The 23,924-nt window shown below is 32.3% G+C and overlaps 1 protein-coding gene and 1 pseudogene across 1 annotated transcript; both read right to left on the bottom strand.

The window, feature by feature from the left end:
- Window positions 1-2,232: 2,232 nt before the first annotated feature.
- On the bottom strand, window positions 2,233-23,669 carry LOC145278821 (bolA-like protein 2). The gene is made up of 3 exons (XM_080130689.1): window positions 23,485-23,669; window positions 14,021-14,118; window positions 2,233-2,511 (listed from the first exon to the last, which is right to left on the bottom strand). The coding sequence occupies exons 1-3, from the start codon at window positions 23,542-23,544 to the stop codon at window positions 2,397-2,399; spliced, it is 273 nt and encodes a 90-aa protein (XP_079986815.1). The 5' UTR covers window positions 23,545-23,669; the 3' UTR covers window positions 2,233-2,396.
- LOC145284710 (U2 spliceosomal RNA) lies at window positions 10,882-11,014 on the bottom strand (annotated as a pseudogene).
- Window positions 23,670-23,924: the final 255 nt, after the last annotated feature.

The following is a 23,924-nucleotide window of genomic DNA, read 5'->3' as shown; positions in this document are numbered from 1 at the left end:
TTTCGGCCAACTATTCCTCTGGCCTTCGTCAGGTGGTGACGAAGGCCAGAGGAATAGTTGCCCAAAACGTTGTGAAACAACAACCAATAAAGATGAGGATAATAGTCCGAAATAAAATAAATACCTTTTATCTGTTAAACAGTGCTTCCAGCAAACCACTCCATACTTCTTACACTTAGAAAAAATAAAATGCTTTAGTGTATAATTTGTTCAGTCTTTTCATTTTACTTTTTCTTTTCCCCATCAGAAATTCCTCCCTTTACTTATTCTTTTTTTTTTTTAATTTGTAGAAAGAAAGGAATTCCAATTCATTTTCCTAAATATTTAAAGACACTGTTTTAATACGTTGAAATGGGAAGCGAGAATGTAGTTTTGTTTTAATTTGATTTTTGTATTTTCAGAAATCTCATTGAATAAGTGCCAAAATGTTTCAGCTTTGTTGTTCAAAATTAAATTTTATACGTTCACATGTTACAAACCTAGTTAAATCAAAGCAAGACCAAATCCAAATGCCATTGAATAGTTTTTGATCTTTGTTGCTGCTGCGTCTGTAAATTCCCCAAACTGAAACAAGATATTTTTATTTTAGTAATAAAATCAGTTCATTGGTCACAAGCAGTCATCACAACATGTTATACTATTAATTGTATTTCCAGATTCATTTGTCACTTTTTTCCATCATGTGAGTTTTTTTTTTTGTTTACATTTTCTCATTCTCTTCGACAACTCTCGATTCTTCCTCCTATCATATCAATCATATCATTAATATTTTTCTCCTTGTGGATAGATTTCCCCGCCGACTGCCCAAATAGTTTTCTTTTTTTTAAAACATTCACTCCAAAATTCTTGACCAAACTAGTTAGCATAACCCTTTGCCCAGTCCTACGACTTATTTGTCTCTTAATTACTCAGCTCCATATAGCGAGATTATTCGAGACAAGACTAGTTAATCTAACCTTTTGTTTAGTCTACAGCTCCTTTTTGTCTCTGAACTGCTCAGCCACTTTTGAAGAGATTATTTGAGACAATTATGGTTGACACCTCAACCAAAGGGCCTGAAGCATTATGTTTGCTCCCGACTTAATTGGATATCAACATATTATGCAACGATGATTGCATTTTCCCCTTTTTGTCACATTCTAGTACTATCCTGTAGTACTGAGTTAACCATTATTATTTATCTTCAGTAGTGTCTCCATCCAACACAAACACTCTGTATTAATATTAGCGATCTGTTAAAGTTGTGTCCCTTGAACAATATGTGAAAAGTTCCTCTCCTTGTCTGGTTTATGCTGACCTGTGATTTAAGCGCTTAGTAACTCAGTTATCTCCCTTTTCATTGTATATAAAACGAGTGCATTACATGTGCTCTCTCTCTTTGTTTGTAACCATGTTAAAAAACATACATGTCCTTTGTGTGTAAGGCTAAAAAATGTTAAGTTTTAATTGATTTGTTTTCTTTTGCCAACCGTTGATATGACTTCCCATATGAAGACTAACGAAGAAAGATATATTTTCTTTATTTAATCCATAATTAACTAACAAAGGTTATTAATTAACCTACACTCTGTTATTCACTTATTATTTCTCTAATTTCATTTGTTTTAAATGTAAAATATTAAATTGTCATCCTCGACGGTATCTATTTGTGTATTCACTCAATAATTAGAAACAGAAAAATTTCAAATACCATCTCGGATGGGTGAGTTCCAATATAAAATGTTGTTTTGTTTCATAAAACGATTTGAAAATAAATACATAGTATTTAATGGGAAAATTTTGTTATTTTATTCTGTTTCAGCGACTACTCGATGGATGGCGACAATCAGGCTGGCTTTGGTGTTGTGGGAGGTCATGTTAGTGATGTTCTTGACGTATGACCAAACAAAGTAGTCCAGTCGGGTTCAGATCGGGGGAAACGGGGGGGGGGTAGTGAGAGAAGGATACAAAGTTGTAGCACTCCTTCTAAAGCCAAGCCTGGGTCTCTTTGGACTTGTGTGCCGGCAAAGTTCTTCTGCCACACCCAGGACCACCACACTCTTCAGCACATCCAGGTACACTTTGGTGTTGACGTTCAAGCCGATTTCAAAGATGTGAGGTGGTATGATGTGGTCCTTGCTTGAAACCACACCAAAGACCATAACCGTGGCCAGAAACTTTGTTGAGCTGTGCCCTCAAGCGTTGAACCATCCGGAAATATTCAGTCAATTAAATCAATTTGTAACAAAAAAATAAAACTTTTTCTCTTGTTTTTATTTCATCAATAAAAAATGATGAAGAGCATTTTTATAGAAAGAATTAATTACATAGTTATTCTTTACAAAGCAAAAGAAAAAAATATAAAAAAAACATTTCAGCTGGAGACCAACAATGAACTCCAAGTGCTCCTATAATTATCACGACTGCTGAGTCTGTTCTGCTTGCTTCTTTTCCCACGTCTGTGGTGTCATGGTTTTCATTTGGAATGCATGAATCGACTTCAATTCTTCTTCAAGAATTGAATTCACCAATCTAGAAAGAAAAAAAAGAAGAATTTAATATAATAAGTGAACACTGGTATGTTGCTGGAGGGGTGGGGGTCGTCTACAGACTCAAATATTGAATAAACCAATTAAATCTACAGTAGAACCCTGGGATACAGTGGCCCTAGGATACGGTTTTTACAGGTTACAATGTTGAATACAATGTTTTTCCTGTCCCTGATTACTGTATTTGCCTCACATAACAGTGTTATTTATAATGTTATTTAATTATATAGACGTGTATTATATACTGTACTGTATTTTGTTATTAATTTTTAATGGCATATCCTGGGGTTCTACTGTACATTGAAATGAGGATTAGAACTGCCTGCCTGTGGAATTCCATTCCACTGGCCTATTTTCCAACTGATTACAATATGGTCGTCTTCAAGTCCACCGTAAACAAGCTCTTGTTGACACATCCCCTTAAATAAACTACTTCTATTCAATTTCACCATTACCAATCACTATACTGTTGTCTCTGTGACTAGTGTACACTCGTTAGCAGTTATCCTCGAGTGGCCTTCGGGTCTTGATAAGTGGTGACTCCCTTGTTTAAAAAAAAAAAAGGAAATTATCTCAGCCAAACTTGTAAACCTTGTGACCATGAAAACCAAGCGATATTAATTAGGTTCACAAATAAATCCATAATCATCTAAAAATAAGAATCAATAATTCATGCCTGAGTAGGAAACACTTTTTTAAAAAATGGACTCCTGACTCAGGAGATGTCATACCATCATCATCATCAGTAGCAGCATTAGAAAGGTGCTAGTGGACTGACAAGCTAGGTGTGCCAAGTTCAATTTCAGGCTATTCCACAGAAACTCTTTCAGTTAGGAACGTTGGCAATGTTTACATTGTCTCTCACATAAGTACCTGATATCCTTCTAGAAAGAATTCTTTATAGAAAGATATCAGAGAAAAAAATACCAACAAAATCATCATCATCATAAATAATGCTCAACAACAACAATCGTCACCATTATCTATGGTTTAACGTTTTGGTTTAAATGTTAGCATGTGCTGAATAGGGAAAAAAAAAATGTCCAACTCTTGACTCTGGATATTGTAAAAAACATTTTTTTTACATATTCTTTTTTTTTTTGTGGGGAGCCAAACTTACAATATCGACAAAATGTTGTTTGTTCTACTTACACTATAAAACTGATCCATTTGATTTATTTTTATTTTAAAAATAAACAAAAATAAAGATATATCTATATATCTATAAAAGTAAACGTGTCTGTGTGTGTGTCTGTCTGTGTACATTTTCATTCGCAATAACTCTGTCAATTTTTAGTCTACAGACTCGAAATTTGATATACAGTATACTAAGATTTGGGAAAATCGATGTAATCAGTTTTCGGCCAGAAATTTAGCTGTTAAGGGGTCAAAGTTCAACAATTTGACCTTTGAGAACTCTACCAAACTCCTCCGGCAATTTTTGGTCTAAACACTTGAAATTTTAAATATAGGTTCCTTGGACATGGATCTAACTTAATAATGTAATTTGAGACCTAAACAATAAATTTTAAGGGGTCATAATAGGGGTCAAAGTTTAAAAAATCGACCCTTTTTTATTGTTTTTTGGGGGTTTTTTTTGCTCAGCATACACTTTCAAACACCCGGGCAACGCCAGGCTGGCATGCTAGTATATCTATATATCTATAAAAGCGAAGTGTGTGTGTGTGTGTGTGTGTGTGTGTGTGTGTGTGTGTGTACATTTCCCTACGCAATAACTCTGTCAATTTTTAGTCTACAGGTTCGAAATTTGATATACAGGGTACTGAGATTTGGGAAAATCTGTGTGATCGATTTTGACCAGAAATTTGGCTGCTAAGGGGTCAAAGTTCAACGATTTGATCTTTGAGAACTCTACTAAACTCCTCCAACATTTTTGGGTATAATCACTTGAAATTTTAGATATAGGTTCCTTGGACATGGATCTAACTTAATAACTTGATTTGAGCCCAAAACAATAAATGTTAAGGGGGTCATAATAGGGGTTAAAGTTAAAAAAAAGTTGACCTCTGCGGTCTCTACCAAATTACTCAGACAATTTTTGGTCTAAATATTTGAAATTTTACATAAAGGGTATTCAGAGATAGGGCAAGCTTTTTCATCAGTTTGGGTCAAAAATTTTTAGTTACCAATATATAAATGCATGTATGTTTGCATGTCTGCCCAACACTTTTGACAGAGGCAACGGATTTTCTCAAGATCAGTATCGTTTTTAAGTTCAACCTTTCAGACGACAAATATTGAAAAATTGGCTAAAAACATTAATATCTTCACCTTAAACTGGGCACTTTTCTACAGGGGTGGGGTCGCTTTTTTTGCCGATATTTTTGAAAGTTATCCTCTCCTTTCGATTGTCTAGCCTTAATATTAAAAAATATCACTTGTGGTTCGGTGGTGGTCGTAACAGCTTAGATGTCAGTTTTTTTTTTTCTTCAACATACACATCCAAATATCTGGGCAACGCCGGGCTGAAATGCTAGTATATATATAAACGTGAACCTGTCTGTGTGCCTTTCTGTGTACATTTCCCTACGCAATAACTCTGTCAATTTTAAGTCTACAGACTCGAAATTTGATATACAGGTTACTGAGATTTGGGAAAATCGATGTGATCGGTTTTTGGCCAGAAAGTTCGCTGTTAAGGGGGTCAAAGTTCAACGATTTGACCTTTGAGAACTCTACCAAACTCCTCCAACAATTTTGGATCTAAACACTTGAAATTTTAGATATAGGTTCCTTGGACAGATATCTAACTTAATAACTTGATTTGAGCCCAAAACAATAAATGTTAAGAGGTCAAAGTTAAAAAAATTAATCCTTTTTTTTTTCTTGCTTTTGCTCAGCATACACCTCCAAACACCCGGGCAACGCCGGGCTGAAATGCTAGTATATATATATATATATATATATATATATATATATATATATATATATATATATATATGAGGTAGATGATTGATAATTTATAATTAAAATTAAAAATTAAAAATCTGTTTTATAAGGAAGAACAAGCAAAATCAATAAATTGTACGATCGTTTTGGAAACAATGTTTTTATTGTGATAGACAGTGATTCTTGGACAATAATTTGATGATATAGTTTTTTGAAACAAAGTCTCCTCATCAGCAAAAATATTGGGTGGGAGTTTTTTAAAGACACCAAAAATAAACCTAGCATTTTTTAAGTAAGGCAGATGTATCTGGAAAATATTTAAAATATAAAGGAAAGTAGTTAGATTTTTTATGTTGATAAACAAAGATAAAATTAAAATAAAAAAGGATAAAATCTGGTTGAAAGTTAAGGTTAAGAGCGTAAATTTTTAATATTTTTAACAAAAAATAAATAACTTTTAACTGTTCGTCTCCTAAAAGTCGTACGTGGTAAATGTAATTTATGAATGCTTAAAATGTTGATATATACAGTTTCAAAGGAGACGCCAATGAAAATATTAAGTTAAAATCATTAGTGACGTTAAATTTAAAATCAGCTGAGATATTACAAAAACAAAGGGAGATAATTTTACTCAACTAGAGAAATGAAAGATTTAAACGTTCAAAGAAAAGACTTAGAAAAATACAAGATGCAAAACTTAAATATAAATTATCAATCATCTTACTCAATATTAAAATAGTTCCAGGATATCTATGCCTATCGAGCTTATTATATATCTACATTACAACGAGCACTGTTTTCTTTTATTTTAATTGTATTAATGAATTTACTAATATATTAAAATATGCTCTGCTCTTTAGACTCTTGTTCTAATCCCATATATATATATATATATATATATATATATACATATATATATTTAATAAAACTGGTAATTAGTAAAAACCTGAAGAGAGTGCTCAATACTATTGCAGAGCAACTATATGTTTTATTTTTTTTATTACCCCTTTATCTGTTTGGTTACATATGTTTCGGATGTTGGACCATGTTTGCGATCCAACAGCCTCGTCAGACCTTACAGAAATTGGTTGTTAGTATTTGGAAGAAGTGTTTTAGAGAAAATACGAGAAAGAACAACTCATCGTCAACTGAAATGAACAAGTTGACTTATGGCATTCTAAATAAAACCTTTTACTTGTCAAACACATATGACACTTACGCAAACCCTTTCTCTCTCTCCATCCCTCTCTTTCTCTCTCTCTCTCTCTCTCTCATCTACTTCATATACCTGACTAAACAACAAAAAGAAGTCAAAATTTTAAAACCTAAAATTGAAATTCCCCCCTCCTCTCCTTACCCCCCCCTTTCTTTTACCATTCTCTCTCCCCCTCCCTATATCCATATATCTCCACCCACGCCTAACTGAGTCTGCTACCCCCCCACACACACTACAATCTAATGTATTTTAACCTTCAAAACTTAAATATTGCTGATACCCATCTCCCTCCCCCTTATCTCTTACTCCCCACACACACACACCTTTTTTATTTATTTTTTTTTTTTTTCTCGTATTTCCTCTAATACACTTCTTCCAAATACTAACAACCATTTCTGTAAGGTCTGACAAGGCTGTTGGATCGTAAACATGGTCCAACATCTGAAACATATGTAACCAAACAGATAACACGGTAATAAAAAAATAAAACATATATATATATATATATATATATATATATATATATATAAAATAAAAATTACAATTAAATTTACCAAAATGATCCAAGATGGTAAAACTAAAGTATATTATAAATATTAAAGAATTATTGGATTTTACTAGTGCGAATGGAAATTCAATTAACTTTCTTGGATTTATATTTTTGGATTTTACCGTCATTGGATTATTTACCTTTCACCAGACTATCCATTCACGTGTCATCACCTTTTTCTTCACCATATTCTCTCTGCTTCACTTTTTGTTATCAAGTAAGATCTTTGACTTACTTGGAGTTTCATCAAATACTTTTGTATGCAAAATCCGATCCCGCATTTTGCTAATTCCTACCCTCTGATGAGAAGGAAAGTATTTCTTCGAAACTCCACGGATTAAGGACTATCCACTTATCAAGTGTTTCCTTTTCAGATAAAATATGTTTTTAATTCTTTTTCAAAGTGTTTTTTTAACGTGTTTTATTAACTGTTTACTCTTATTTATATATATATATATATATATATATATATATATATATACTATGCAGATTGCGTATGTATTATTATAAAATCAATCCTCTATTGAATATTATAGACGATGGAGAATAATTAGCCCGGTGGACTAATTCGCAAAAAAATAAAAATAAAAAAATAATAATGATAATGTCATTCATCAAATTCCGTCTGTGTTTGTTTACAATATCATGTCAGCTGATATTTGAGCTTCACGAGCTTAACCATAGTCTTTCTTATCTTATAGATAAAAAAAAAGAAGAATTTTTACAGGGGAATATTTTACGTTACACCAACTGGTGTAACGTAAAATATTCCCCTGTAAAACTTCCTTTTTTATCTACAAGAGAAGAAAGGCTATTTTTAAGAGGTTTTTTTTTTTTTCAATACTTATCGGATGAATTTCTGTATAAAACATATCTAAGAACACTGCCAGACATATAAATTAGCTTTGTGTGAAATTTGCAAAAGATGGGCTCAGCCATTTCAGAACCTATGAGGAAGGAATACACACACACACATACACACACACATAAACACACACACAAAATGACTTTTATATAATTATGATAATAATAATAATATATAATAGCAATATAATAATATATAATAGCAGATAGATATGAAGAAGCCTCTAATATTTTGAAACATAATCCAGAAAAGAACCAAGAAATGTTTAGCTTTTTTTTTTATTTTGGCGTAGAACCATTCTTGTAATAACAAGATGCTTAAAGAAAGGAATAACAAAAGAAAGAAATATTGTAGAAAAAAGAAAATATCCAATTGTGAATACTAAATGTAGTTGTCCTAAACAAAAATTAGCAGTATTGATGCAGGTAGAGAAGCTTTGAATTGTAAATTTAAAATAAAGAACGGTAACATTAATCCAGTTAGGATCAGCGGTAGCTCTTTTTTTTTTTGTGTGTGTATCAAGACAAAAAACTATGACTGAAAAATCAAAGGGATTCCGCATATTTTATACAGCAATTCTGGTACATGATTGGTTCATTCTTATTGTCCCTAACTATAAATATTATTGTGATCATAACAATTACCATTATACTTAATTGCAACACTTGTATTCTGACCCTTGATCTTTGCGCCAAAGCAGAGCGATGTATTTATATCCATTGTGAAATGGATTAAGCAAAATATACAAATATATTATCACCGATTATAACCTGAAGATCTTGGAGACCATTCGTATTCGTTTGAAGAGACTTTATGTCCCTTAGGTTTGAATGTTATTAGAGATTCTATCATTATATAATCATGCAAAGGTTTATTTTAAATATATAGTGTTTCCCTGGGGTTTTTTGTTGTTTTTTTTTCTCTCTGTTAGGCCACTGTATTTTAAATGTATATTTTCCATCTTCGGCTTATTTTGCTTTTTGTAATAAATAAAATAAATCCCTTAATCCAGATTTATAAAAATGAGAGCAAAACCGGTCAGCTGACCTTTCTATTTTTTTTTTTTTTTTTAATTATGAATATCAAAACTTGTCTTTCTCTGATAATTGCAAAATATATTAATGAATGTTTACTGAATGCGTTCTAAGCAATTTTTATCCATCATCAAAAATTATTAACAATAAAAAACTTATATATTATTTAATCGTTGCAATTCTTTTGAGATGAGTAATTTGTATATTTTATTTATTTATTTGCGGACTACTATCCTCATCTTCATAGTTGTTGTTTAACAACGTTTTGGCCAATTATTCCTCTGGCTTCGCCAGGTTGTTAATCGCGATAGATCGCAGTTTTTTTCTTTTACCAAATTTTTGGATAACCCATTCTCTGATCTAGAATTCTTGGATAAGACAGTCCTCATCAATCACTTATTAGAAATTAGAATCACTTAATTATTTATTGTAACCTTATGAAATCAAACAAGTGCATCAGTTAAAAAACAATCACAAAAGCGGTTAGGGTTAGAGTTAGGGTTAGGCTGCTGCAAAGAGGTTGGGGACACTCTACTATGCTAGAAAATTATTCACACCTAAGAGTATCCAGTTCACGGCCAAAACTGAACGAGGGAGTAAGTATTTTTTGACAGAGTCTCTCTTTAAAAATCTACCAAAAACCTTTTAAAAAAAAATATATTCAAATATTTTATCCATTGAAAAAAAAATGGCGGTGAATGGTGTTTTTTGGGAAATTTTTAAATTTAAAATTATATTAAAAATAGTAGAAAAAGTTTCATATTATTCTGCTTTTCATATGATACAATTCAGGCTTTTATCTTTCTGAGAAAAAAAAAAAAAAAAAGTTGCTCAAGAATAATGAATTTTGATGGATTTTAATTTAAAAAAAACAAAAAAAACTTGGTTTTGTCCTTCATCTCTTTTACATTCTTTACTAATACATTAAAAAAAAACTTGAAGTTTACATCTGCATTCATTAACAAGAACAATGTCATCAAGGTTGGAGAGGATTTGTCTACATATAGAAAAACCACTTTGGCAAGTTTCCTACAGCACAAGATTGCTGAAAGCATATCTCCTTGCTAGACACCATTTTGGATATTTATAAAGCAGCTAAATTCAAGATCAGTTTTTATAAAAGCCTGTGATGCGTCATAAAGTGATTTTAGAAAATTAATGTAGTTTTTGTTGAGGAGGGAGGTTTGCTTAAAATTCACCAAAATTTGTTTAATTTGATACTATCAAAAGCTTTTGTAGTGATTACGAGTTAAAAAAAAAAAAAAAAAAAGTATCAATAACATTTGTAAAACATCTTAATTTCTGCTATTGAGCAACTGACAGAAATTCAGTATATCTCCACATTCTTTAGAGTGCAGCCATAGACAAACGTGAGTGCCTTCTAACTGAAATTGTTTTTTTCCTTAACAATTTTCAATAAATAAAACCAATATTGTAACTTCTGGACTATTACAATTTCTTGACTCAAATCGAGTCAAGAAATTGTTTTTAAGATAATCTGAGATACTGATATTTAAAATTTGGACAAATGAAGTACTTTTTGTATCATGGAATATCTTTTACACAGGTTCAACTTATGTCAGTTCCGTTATTTAAATATTCTCCAGGCAAGTAATATCTTCATTGAACTAAAAACTTATTTCCTATGTTTTTTTTGTTTTTTTTTTTAAAATGAAAGTTATAGCAGAGTTATTTCCCTTAGATTGTAACAAAGTACCTATTTACTATGCCTCCCCACAGGACAGAGTTAGACACCAGGGTCGTTTTTTAACGTGGAGAAAAGGTACAAAAATAAAAATTGTCTCAGTCGTGAAGGATTTCTCCTCCACCGAAAGAGAACAAGAAAATGAAGTGCAGCATCTGAAGAACAGATACTACACTTTGATCTTGACCAAAAGGCCAAGAAGATCATTATTTTTTATTTTTTAAATTTTATTGTACTTTTTGTTTCTTGTGTGTGTTTGGGTATGTATGTGTGGAAGGGGATCCAGTTCCTCAAATTGAGACATATGAGAAAAAAAAATTTAATTTTGGTACATATTCAGATTGGCTCTTATGGCGGCAATTAAAAGTCAAGAAAATACAGAACAGCATGTATGAGGATGTACGTTACTTGTTACAGAAAGAAGATGTCGTCAAAAGAAAACACCGTGTTTTAACAAGCTTGTACGTATCAGTCATGGTACGAAGACGAAATATGTGTTTAAAAAATTATGTAATTTGATCGATAGTTTTGTTTATTCAAGAAAATCAAATGTTACAACCTAGCAAGTTGTAGCGTTTTTATATAAATAAATAAGGGGGAGACAATTCAATTAGAAGTATCGTTGTCAAAATCAGCTTTATGTTCAATTCAGCTTAGTAGTAAAATCGCTAAAAGTCGTAAATTTTGATTCTTTTAGTCTTAAAAAAAATATTTGACTAATTTTTGGAATTGACATGTTCGTTTCATGACATACACCAAAAATATTTTTCTGTATTTTTTTTTTTAAATAAGTGTAATTCTGAATAAACACCAAATTTTTTCCTCCAATAACCAAAGACAGAACAAATACTACAATCTTCAAATGCGATGTTGTGATCCTATTATTACTACTTCCTGTCTCCCCTCGCCAAACTTTTACGAAAAACACTCGTCTAGTTGCAACCACTGTCAATAATTTTCCCCACTCTTTTTCTGTGACTCAACCTAAACATAGATTCCATGAACAAAGCTTCTTTCTTAGAAGTGTGGAACTCTCTTCTGTTTGCCTGTTTTCCATCTGATTACAATTTGGTTATCTTCAATCAAGTCCAACGTAAACAAATTCAATCCAATTTACCAAATTTCCACTACTAATGATTACTATATTATCCGATTGACTACTGGTCACTCAATAACCTTTATCCTCGAGTGGCCTCCGGACCTTGATAAGTGGTGACTCCTATGTAAAATAAAAAAAAAAATTCCTACTTCCACCAGGTCCCACTCCCTTATCTCTCTCATCCAATCACTTCTGCTCTCATTCACAACTCTTTCTATCATTTCAAACACTTTTAATGTGCAAACAACTAAGCAGCAACCAAGAAAATTATTCAATTTTTTATTATTCTTACATTTCTCGAAGTCAGTCTGTTTGTTCGTTCCACTATTTTGCTTAGGCCCTGCCATAAGGCAATTTCACCTAATGATCCCAACCCCGGAACAGATTAATGCCATATCCCGGGGTTCTAATGTACTTGTAAATATATGAACACATTATATAGACTATATTACACATTGAAAGAATTGTTGCATGTTGAAGGTGTACAAACGCAATCATATGCACAATAGCTGGTAGCTAAACACACTGAACGATGGAGTCAGGATGTCAAAATTGATATCATCAGTGGTGACAGGTCAACTGTTTGATGCACGTAGTTGTCAAGGTGAGTGCACCTGCAGAGGAGCAGGTCACATATATAGCCAAGAGAAAAAGACAAAAGAGAAGAGAAGTCTACAATCAGCTGGCAAGCAACATTGCACAAACTTATAGTTCCATTCGCCCACTTACACTCTGTCTCTAGCTGGGTGCATGCACATCTCTATATAAATAAAATGAACTCATTTTTTCCCGTCTGATTTTGACCTTAATAGGATTAAAAATAAAGATATTTCATGTAAATATAATATGCACAAACGGTAGAACAATATCTGAGGTTTGTTATAGGCTTATTATTTCTCAAATTCCTCGATAATCTTAGATTTCTATACTTTTTCTGCTGAGAAGTCACGGCCAAAATCGGTTAAGATCAATGGAAGTGGTAAAATATTTTCTCTCTAATAAATTCCTCCTCCCCCTGCCACCACTTAACACCGTTTGGGGATCGTTCACAAGGAACAGTTGAGAAGAGAACACCAGTTTGGCTTCGTAGTTCTTTCATGTGAAGTTATTTAAAATCACTAAACTAAGCTGCAGTGCTCTGTGGCGTAGTGGTTAGCGTGCTGGACAATTCACATTATATTTTCACGTTCGCGCCGACCTACCGTAGTCGTTTTTTTTTTTGTTTTTTTTTTCCTAAACAACTGGAATGGACTTTTCTTGGTGGCCGAACTGTTAACGTTGCAGATGTTTTTTTTGTTTTTTTTCACACTTTATTTTCCTACTTTTACTCATGACTCCGAGTTTGATCCTTCCTACTTACCTACCATAACATTTTTTAAAACTCCCCCCCCCCCGTCCCGGAAACAAACACTCGGGCAACGCCGGGTACCCCCGCTAGTAAGGCAATAAAGAAACAGAAAATAAAATAAAAATTTTTATGCAAAAACAAAGTGTTACGAGTTTTCTCTGGCTGACTAAAAATCGACTGTGCAACGGTCGGGTAAAAGTTTGTGGGTTAAGAGATTTTAAAACAGTCAAGGTAACAGGTTTACTTCACATGGGGAAGGTCACAGAAAACATGGACGGAAGTGATTAGAAAGAAGGATAAATAAAGATAGGCTAGTTTGAAAATCAAAAAGCTGTCCAACACATTCTAGCATTAGAATATTTAAATTCTTTTCTTGAGTATTATTTTCAGGTGTATATTGTTGAATTTTGGAATCTGCATGGAATTTCAAACGGAAGCCTTTATTTAATACCCCCCCCCGGGGGGGAGGTGATATATGAAGGATGCATCCTCTCATTCTATTAGAAGTCTTAAGCTCGACAAAAAGTCCCAAGTTTAACAAGATATATCTGAAGAAGGTTGAAGCTTACATCGACCGAAATGTGAAAATGACAACTGAAGTCAAAAGAATCTGAACAATATGGATAATCAACCCTCATCTAAAAAATTTACATGTAAAACGTTAAAATGACGATGGAACATGAAAAAATCAGATGCGAACATGAATTTCACCTATTTTTGTTAAAAGGAATAGTTTTTTTGGAAATAAGAAAATTCTTGGCTCACCTGTGCTGTTGTAATAAAGGTTTCCCTTCGAACTTTGGCGACACGATAACAGCCTGGAATTTTGCCCCACACCCACAAGCAGATACATCAACGACTTCCTGAAAATAAACAAGAAATTTACAAATTTGAAAATTGAGGAAGATTTGTTTTTGTCAGAGAGTAAAGATAGCAGTGTCAGAAATTTCGTGAAAACTATTGAATAATTCCACCCGCTATCTTTCGAAGCTTATAACTCCTCGAAAAATGTAATTCAAGCCCTAATTTTTTGGGGGTTTGTATTACTGTACACATAGATTCGAAAAAGTTGTCAAAAAACAAATATAGAACAAATAAATGTTATCGAAGGCAAGATAAGTTACTTTTCTACCTAACTGGATATATTTTTTGTGTTTTTATTCAGTGTAACATGTTTATTCAGCTCGAAAAACATGCAGTGTTTACCGATGTATTGGAAAATTCAAAATGGCAGCCGACTCTCTCTCGGAGAGGGTACATTTGGGAAAAGGTATTATAAATAATAAACTAGACAAAATACTGTTAGAAAACAACCGAATACATGTCAACTTATGTCACGGTAACATATATTGACCGAATTTCTAACAGTATTTTGTCTAGTTTATTATTTATAATACCTTTTCCCAAACGTACCCTCTCCGAGAGAGAGTCGGCTGCCATTTTGAATTTTCCAATACATCGGTAAACACTGCATGTTTTTCGAGCTGAATAAACATGTTACACTGAATAAAAACACAAAAAATATATCCAGTTAGGTAGAAAAGTAACTTATCTTGCCTTCGATAACATTTATTTGTTCTATATTTGTTTTTTGACAACTTTTTCGAATCTATGTGTACAGTAATACAAACCCTTTTTTTTTTCAATTAAAGGAGCAAGGACCAAGGTTTCATTAAAAAAAACAAAAAAAAAAAAACAATGTGTTTTTTTTTTAAAAAAAGGTTTTAAACTTCGGACTTTACAGGTAAATTTCTAAAAAAACACTACTTTTTTTTGTTTTAAATTTGAATATATTATTTATTGATCTTTTATCTTCAATTTGTGATATATAAAACTTTGGTACATAAATTAATTATTTACTTTTTAATAGAAACTTGAAAATGGGGGGGGGACGTGAATTAAAAAAAAACGTTTGTCTAAAATATTATATTCGATTTATCGGAAAGAGCATAAAATTTCACATTGACCCTGAAAATATCGTAAAAATAGAATCAATAGAAAAATTTTGATAGATTTTTTAAGTTTAAAAATTGAAAAATACTGAACTCGTAAAATTCAATTCATTTCATTACTATTTTTTTTTTTAAATATTTCTATTACTTTTTATACAACTTTAATAGTTTATTTTGGAAGTATAATCCATAAAGAAAATAAACAACCCACCTTTAAAAGAGAAATTACGAGTTTTTTATATTTTATTTGCAGTTTTGTGTTAGGGGTGTCAAAAGTTCCTACAAAAATTCTGATACACCTAGAGTAAAGATGACAGAAATCCTAAATTATGATTGGCTGAGCAGACAATATGAGAGAAAAAAGGGAATTTTAATCAGTCATTAAAGAAAGCAGTTTGTAAAACAAAATGTAGTGCTCGCTCGGGTAGATTGGTGATGTTTTAAACGAACGCATTTCATGTGAAAATATTATTACATACTTATGTATCATATCGAAATTAGTATAAATTCCAAAAATTCCAAAAAATGATTACGTAGAAAAGTAATTCACAGTAAAAATAAAAATTGATCTATAGATTTTTATCATATGTTTTAATGTTAGAGAGTTCCCAAAATCCAAGGGGAGGTAACTGCAATCAATAATTTTGGATTCTTTGTTATTTAATCAAAATTCGAAAATTGAATTCAAGTGAAACCAATGGTATCTACTAAATTGTCATGTGACAGTAATGAACATATCCAAAAAATCCAAAAACCCATGAGGTAGGAAATTAATTATTAATGAAAATAGTTTTTAAAGACAATTAGTGAAAATTGAGTTTTGCAAGAAAAAAAAAAAAAAAGAAACCAGACAGTTCTGATTTTAACAAAAAGGAGATAAATATTTTCTCAAAACTGAAAATCTTTGACCAGTTTTTTTTTATTTTATTTTTTTTTTTTTTTTTTTGTTTACGTAGGAGTCACCACTTATCAAGGTACAGAGGCCACTCGAGGATAAGGGTTAAAGAGTGTACAATATCAGAATCATAGTAATCGTTAGTAGTGGAGATTCAGTAAATTTGTTAACTTAAGTGGAACGGCTCATCAAAAACTTGTTTGCATTGGACTTGAAGATAGCCATATTGTTGTCAGCTAAAAAGCAGGTAAACGGAAGACAGTTCCACAGGCATGCCATTCTAAGAAAGAAACTTTGTGCATGGAATCTACGTTTAGGTCTGGGCACAGATAAAGAGTAGGGGAAATTATTGATAGTGTTTTCAGCTAGACAAGTGTTCCTCATGAAAGTTTGGCGAGGGGGGACCATAGATTGGGGCTCAGACGAGCACTTGCTATGAAATTAACGATAAAGCAAAACTAAATATTCACTATTTCAATTTTCAAATTTTGCTACAATAACCAAAAAGAATCTAATTTTGGCTAAATGAATGCATACCAGCTATTTTTAAACAAAATCTATGAACGTAATTGTGGCTTATTTTTATTTAAAACTTATTATTAGTATTTATTTAATACTTCTAGCACATTTTCTACTGGATCATTTTTCATAATTTTTGGAACTGATGGTACATAAGTACATAATAATGTTTTCACCTGTAATGTGTTGGTTTAAAAGATTACCAATCTATACAAGTGCCCAAAATATAAGCCTACAGGTTCCTATGTGGGACACTATTTCTCTTTGGCACTAGGAAAAGGGGGTGAGGAGTGTAAGGTATGAAGATTATCTGGTTTGACACATTTTGTTGTTGACAATCTTTGGTATGTAAAGCTAAAATTTCTGTGCAATTCTGAGTTTTTATCCGTGACGATCAGTTAATCTGGTTCTTTGAAAAGTTTTGACATGAATGTTTGTGAATCCCTGAATTTTCATAAATTGAAAATAAAGATAACTTGAAAAACGTTGTGTCTGTGATGTTCTAAATTTTGATTTAATGTCAAAAAAATAATTTTCATAAAACGATAATAGATAAGAAATTCTGGTACTTGTTTTGGGGACAATGTCTTTGTTTTCCTTTTGAAGATCTCAAAACAGGGGGAGACAATTCAAGTAGACCGTATCCAAAAATGTTAAAGGTTTGTATTAAAAAAAAATAATACGATAACATAAAATAAAGCATTATTTATGTGAACATATATTGAATTAAAATAAAATTAAGAAAATTTTAACACAAAATAAAGTATTAATTATCTGAACATCAAGAAAATGAATAAAAGTTGTCATTATATGAATTTCAGCTTTTTGTTTTGAGAAAACAGATTTTTTTTTTTACAAAATATAAATTTTCATAAAGTCAAAAGTCTGAAATGAATGAAAATTGTCATATGAAAATGTATGACTTAAAATTAATAGTTTTGAACAGTTATTATTGGAATGTGTGTAACTTTTTTTTTGTTGTTTTGAGATTGAATTGTCTCCCTTTGTTCTGAATTTTTCAAGATGAAAACAAAAAAATTGTTCTTTTTACAAAAATCGATAAGGTATAAAATTAAAATAGAATTTGAAGAAAATTATCATATTTTCTTATGTAAGACGCAGGATAATCACAAAAAGGAGGTAAGTTTTCGTTTCGATTTAAACAAGATGGCTGCAATTTTTCACCTACTAACACGATTAAAGTTGTTTTGTTTAATAATTCAGTAATATTAATATTATAGTAATAGGTAATTTCGACTGCATAATTTAGAAGCAACCATTATAATTTATTAGAATTGACAAAATAATTAGTAGAAACCATTGTTTTTTATCTGAAAACTATATTTATTGACTACAAAATTTTGTCCTGATAGTGTAGAAATGCCAAATATTTCTTTATCTACATTGGAAACTCTTGTGATTAGGTCGCCCACAATTATATAAATAATGTTTGTCCTTTTCTAAGGAGAAAAATTGTTTTTGGAAAAGTTGCGGCTTTTATTCGAGGTAAAGGTATAATTTAATTTTGGTGTTTTTAAGTGAGCATTTTTAAATTTCATGATATTTGTAGATTCGATTTTTTTCTGTGATCATTTTCTTAGTTTTCTCGTAACTCTTAAGTGCTATCTTGAATTGACTAAAACACATGGGTTTTTCTTTCTGAGTTATCACGGTAGTAAATGGCTTAAAATCACGCAGCAACCCTTTAAGGACCATGGAGATTAACGACTCTCGCTAATAATTTCGCCAGACATTTTTAATGAATTTGCTGGTGTTTCGGCCCTTGTAGTATAATCTGTAATCATCTCAGCTTCCGTATGTTTTAGAGATATCAGTTCAGTACATAAAGAGATAATTTCAGGTTTTCCTTTCAAAAAATAATGCTCTCTTAATATGTCCAATGCAATAAAACTGACAAAACTTTTCAATGGTTATTAAATAAAAAAAAAGATTATCAGAAAAACGTAATAAAAAAAGAGTACCTGTACAGGGGAGATATAGGCTTGAGAGAAGAAAATGAATAAACTTATTTGCCTTGTTATCGCTTCCAGTAGCAGCTCCGCCGTAAGTTAGGAAGCACATTAGCTGACTATAACCACATACTTTATATAACGGTGGAAATTTTTGTGTATAAATAATTTTGAATTGGTTTGTAATTAATTTTTGGATTTTTTATGAATAAATTTTAAATTAATAATGAATTTATGGAATGTAATAGTTACTTCACAAATAAATAATCTATCTAGATATAGATTCGTTTTTCTCTTGTGTGTATTGATATTCATATTAAAAACCCTATTGTCTATTTATTTAAAAAGAAAATAATTTTTTTTTTTTTTTTTACACAGTGATCACCACTTATCAAGGCCCGGAAGCCACTCAGGAATAAGGGTTATTGCAAGTACATTACGTTAGTGTAGAAATTTGATGAAGTGTTTACTTAAGGGGGCGGTTCATTAGGAATTTGTTAACGTTGGACTTGAAGACATCCAAGTTGTAGTCCGGTGGGAAGCAGGCAGACGGAACAGAGTTCCACAGGCGTGCAGTTCTAAGAAAGAAGTTTTGTTCATGGAATCCGCGTTTTGATTTAGGCACAGATATAGAGTGGGGGAAATTTTTCACAGTGGATTCAGCTAGACGGGTGTTTTCCATGAAAGATTGGCGAGGGGGGGCCAGAGATTGGAGTTCAGACGAGCACCTGCCATGAAAATAACGATAAAACAAGGATAGGCTCGCAACGTCTCTTCTGTGGGAGAGAGGTTGCAGGGTAGAGAAAAGAGCATCCCCCACTAAGCCACGAAGTATATTTTGTACTCTGTCAAGGCAGGATAGGCTGTTTTTAGCAGCTCCTGCCCAGATATGGCAACAGTATTCCATCCTTGGACATACTTGGCTTTTATATAGATAGAGAATTGCATCAGTAATGAGATATCTTCTGGAGCGGTAGAAGGATCCCACCATCTTTCCAGCAGCCTTGGCAACAGACTTAATGTATGTGTTCCATTTCAGATCAGGAGTAAAGGTCAAACCCAGAAGCTTGTCAATATATGGGTTGTGGAATTACATTCACTAGCAAAAGATCTAGCTAATTTGCATATTCTTTTAAACATTCATTTTAATCAATTCCCTATTAGTTTTTTCGGTTTTCATCTTTAGTTAACTGTTACGTGTAATTATATTCATGCAGATATTCTACATGATTTATACTTGCATAATATTTGCATAAAAAGTTTACAGTAAACACAAAATTGTTTCCATATATATTTATGTATACATATATATTTTTGTTTAATCTATCTCTATATCTAGAAAAGTGAACGTGTCTGTGTGTGTGTGTACATTTCCCACCGCAATAACTCTGTCAATTTTAAGTCTACAGACTCGAAATTTGATATACAGTATACTGAGATTTGGGAAAATCTTTGTGATCGGTTTTTGGCCAGAAATTTGGCTGTTAAGGGGTCAAAGTTCAACGATTTTATCTTTGAGAACTCTACTAAACTCCTCCAACATTTTTGGGTATAATCACTTGAAATTTTAGATATAGGTTCCTTGGACATGGATCTAACTTAATAACTTCATTTAAGCCCAAAACAATAAATTTTAAGGGATCATAATAGGGGTCAAAGTTTTAAAAAATTGACCTCAGCGGTCTCTACCAAATTACTCAGGCAATTTCGGGTCTAAACATTTGAAATTTTACATAAAGGATATTCAGAGATAGGGCAAGCTTTTTCATCGGTTTGGGTCGAAAATCTTTAGTTACCAATATATAAATGTATGTATGTTTGCATGTCTGCCTAAAACTTTCGACAGAGTCGACAGATTTTACCAAGATCAGTATCGCTTTTAAGTTCGACCTTTCATACGACAAATATCGAAAAATTGGCTAAAAACATTAATATCTTCACCTTCATCTAGGCACTTTTCCACAGGAGGGAGGTGAATCGCTTTTTTCGCTGATATTTTTCAAACTTATCCTCTCCTTTCGATTGTGCAGCTAAAATGTTAACATAAGTCACTTCAGGTTTGGCGGTGGTCTACACCGCAAAGACATCAGATTTTTTTTCCCCCATTCTTTTCCTCCTTTGCGGTACGGGTACGAGCCTGCTTCCTACTGCCACATTTTTCTTTTTTTTTGCTCAACATACACATCCAAACACCCGGGCAACGGCAGGCTGAAACACTAATCCTTTATGTTTATTAACTGTTCTTCAAATTTTTTTTTGGGGGGGGGGGGGGGTCTACCTTGGATTTCAATTTACCTCACCGGATTTACCTGTCTTGAATTTGCATCTGGATTTTACCAAATATGAATTTTAACTCACAGATTTCCATTGACTTCCCTTACCTATCTGACATTCCAGAACTCTTTGTTGCTATAGCTACTCCCATTTACTTTGACCTTTCAAAAACTTTTTCTTTTATGCAAATATGTTAGTATTCATATTTTGAAAATAAAAATAGTAAAATTCCTTATGGGAAGTGTTTAATGGGGTGTGTTAATCTACGATAACACATTTTTTTTGTAAAATTTTACTTTAAGACCCGTCTCATGTTTGTATCAAAAATTTTTTTTTTTTGTAGATTTCGGTGTGCTAAAAACGAGTCTGCTAACCGTTTTCATCGTAGAGAAATAGCTTTCATGAAATGAATAAATTACTTTTCATAAAGAGGGTGATCACTTTTCCATGTAAATTTAACTTAAAATGAGCACCCACTTTCTGGCCACCTAGTGGTTTTGTTTGTTTATTGGCTAAAAGTTTTTGTTTTTTTTCTGCTTTCATCTTTCAATAAAGACAAGGAAATTGAAAAGTAAAGAAAAATCAATATACAGGTATATGTAATTCCTTATGTTATCAGTGGTGACCATTTCTATACACGCAAGCGTGCATATTTTTGCCGCAAACAAGTAGTCTAATTTTAAATAGTTCGCCAAAGATTACTACGCTATGTGAGCAGGCAGTTTGGTATACGAGTGCACATTTCACAGCCCTCGTTTATGGCACCGCATGCTCGCGCATAGTGTAACCGAAGGCTGTGAAATGGTGGAAAATAGTCCTAGGGTTTAGGGGTTAATGCCATGCAAACGGTAAATTTGCGACAGAAATGGTAATCATATTCTTTTAAAGCACACTGAAATCTACAAAACAAAAATATTTTTCTATACGGATGTAAGACGGGCCTTAAAGTAAAATAATACCCTTTTTATTTTTGTATTATCATAATACAAGTACCGGTTAAGGAACAAAGATGTTATATTCCAAAAATCACGTAAATAGATCATGTATTTCTTGGTGGAGTGTATTACAATCCACAGACGTAAGGAAAAAGTGGTCAAAAATTAAAAAATATAACAAATAAATGTTATCAAGGACAATATAAATTACTCTTCTACCTATCTGTAAAAATTTTTAGTGGTTTTACTCACTTTAAAACGTTTAATCGGTTCGAAAATCATGCAGTGTTTATCGGCATATGTAACTAAGTAAAATCAAATTTTATGATGAAACGAGACGTTGTTGTGACTCGCCATGTTTTATAAATAAGAGGGAGACAACTCAATTCGAACTATCGAGATCAAAATCAGCCTTGTAATGGCTACGAGGGTGCTTCTGCTTCTGCATTTATGAACCTGCAATTTCCACGAAGTTAACCGGGTGTGTCCGGTAGATGACGGGAATGACCGAAAACGGTCGGGTGAGCCTTATTACAAAAGCACAAATTATTACATCCACCAAATCCTCCCCATGTTAAGAATGGCAACGACCACTGAAATTTATAAAGTAATACATTGGAAAATAATGTCTTAATATCCAAAAAAACAACTTGTCAACCGTTTCCGGTTCTTCCCGTCATCCGCCGGGTACATCCGAGTAACTTCGTGAAAATCGCGGGTTCATAAATGCTTAAGTAGTACCACTACGATTCCCTATTAAGATCGTTACAAAAAAAAAAAAAAAAAAAGTCGTAAAAAATGACTTTATACTAAAAAAAAAAAAAAAACTACTTTATCAATTTATGTAATTTTTGGAATATGACATCTTCATGACGAGTAGGTACTATACCAGATAGATTTTTCTGCAATTTATTTTTTTTTTTTAATAGATTTAATTCTAAATAAGAACCATGTGTTTTACACATGCTTTTCCTAAAAAAAAAAAGGGGGGGGGCTAAATCTAGGTGACAATACGAAAAGTTGCGCTGTGTGACAGGACGATTAAAAAGTCGGTACTCATGCAGAGAGTGATCCGTGCTGAAATAATAACGTTATTATTTAAAAAGCCATTCTTAACATGGGGAGGGGAGGGTGTTTTGTACCAATTCTGTACTTTAACCTTACAATTGAATAATAAAAACCCTATCATAAAACTTTAATTAAATGTGGAAATACGATGTAAAAAAGTAGCGCGGAAGTGTACTGACTGCACTGCAGCAGTGCAGACTGCAGCAGCACTGCAGTCTGCACTAGCACCAAAAAGTCAAAGCTTGATTTCGCCATAATCTTTTATCCGTTTTGTTTTCATAAAACAAAATTCAGAATTTCTGATAATGAAAGTTAATAAAAGTATGGTGCGAATGCAGAGAGTGATCCGATCCGCGCTATCTTTTTAAATCGTATTTCCACGTTTAATTAAAGGATATGTTTTTTTATTCAATTGTAAGGTTAAAGTACAGAAAAACACCCTCCCTCCCCATGTTAAGAATGGCTTTTTAAATAATAACGTTATTATTTCAGCACGGATCACTCTCTGTATTCATGAGTACCAAAAATATTTTTAAAAACAAAAGAATTATAAAATCGTCGAAAAAAAAATGATGCAATTTTCACGTGTCTTTTTAACAGAGAAAACCGTTCTTACCAAATGCGTTGTTTCCAGTTCTTTCTTCAGCTTCTCTTCGAGCATTTCTTTGGTCACCATTTTCACAAGTCTGTTTCTAAATATGAAATAATTTTACAAATGAAATTTGAAATTCTGAATCTGATTGAAACCGTAATGATTACAAGATTTGAAAAACCAGATTAATCAAGGGAGATAACTCTAATTGACTGTTTCTAATTCCAGAGCTGGAGAGTTTAATAAAATCATTGAACTGAAATATATATTTTTTTAATACTCTTTTTTATCTGAAACAAGACATATTGCCACTTCGAACGAAAGGAGTTACTATTTGAGATTGTGTCTAACAGGGAACTATGGGGAGTTGAGCAGCGAGATGTCTGTTTACATTACCTTTAAATTCCTGCAGATAAGTACACTCAGGGTAACCGGAAATAAGAAGGGAATTCCAAAGTTTAGCA

Source organism: Euprymna scolopes, chromosome 1 (assembly GCF_053919585.1).
Source record: "Euprymna scolopes isolate OS-2025 chromosome 1, ASM5391958v1, whole genome shotgun sequence".
NCBI classification, from domain to species: Eukaryota; Metazoa; Mollusca; class Cephalopoda; order Sepiida; family Sepiolidae; genus Euprymna; species Euprymna scolopes.
Note: the sequence above shows the minus strand (reverse complement) of the source record. Positions and strands in the feature narration are given on the sequence as shown.

Excerpts from the sequence above, each read along its gene's own strand:
- LOC145278821 (XM_080130689.1), bottom strand. The coding sequence starts at position 23,544 with ATGGTGACCAAAGAAATGCTCGAAGAGAAGCTGAAGAAAGAACTGGAA. Across the intron at positions 14,119-23,484 it reads AACTGGAAACAACGCATTTG|GAAGTCGTTGATGTATCTGC; the intron begins GTAAGAACGGTT and ends GTTTATTTTCAG. Across the intron at positions 2,512-14,020 it reads CCTTTATTACAACAGCACAG|ATTGGTGAATTCAATTCTTG; the intron begins GTGAGCCAAGAA and ends TTTTCTTTCTAG.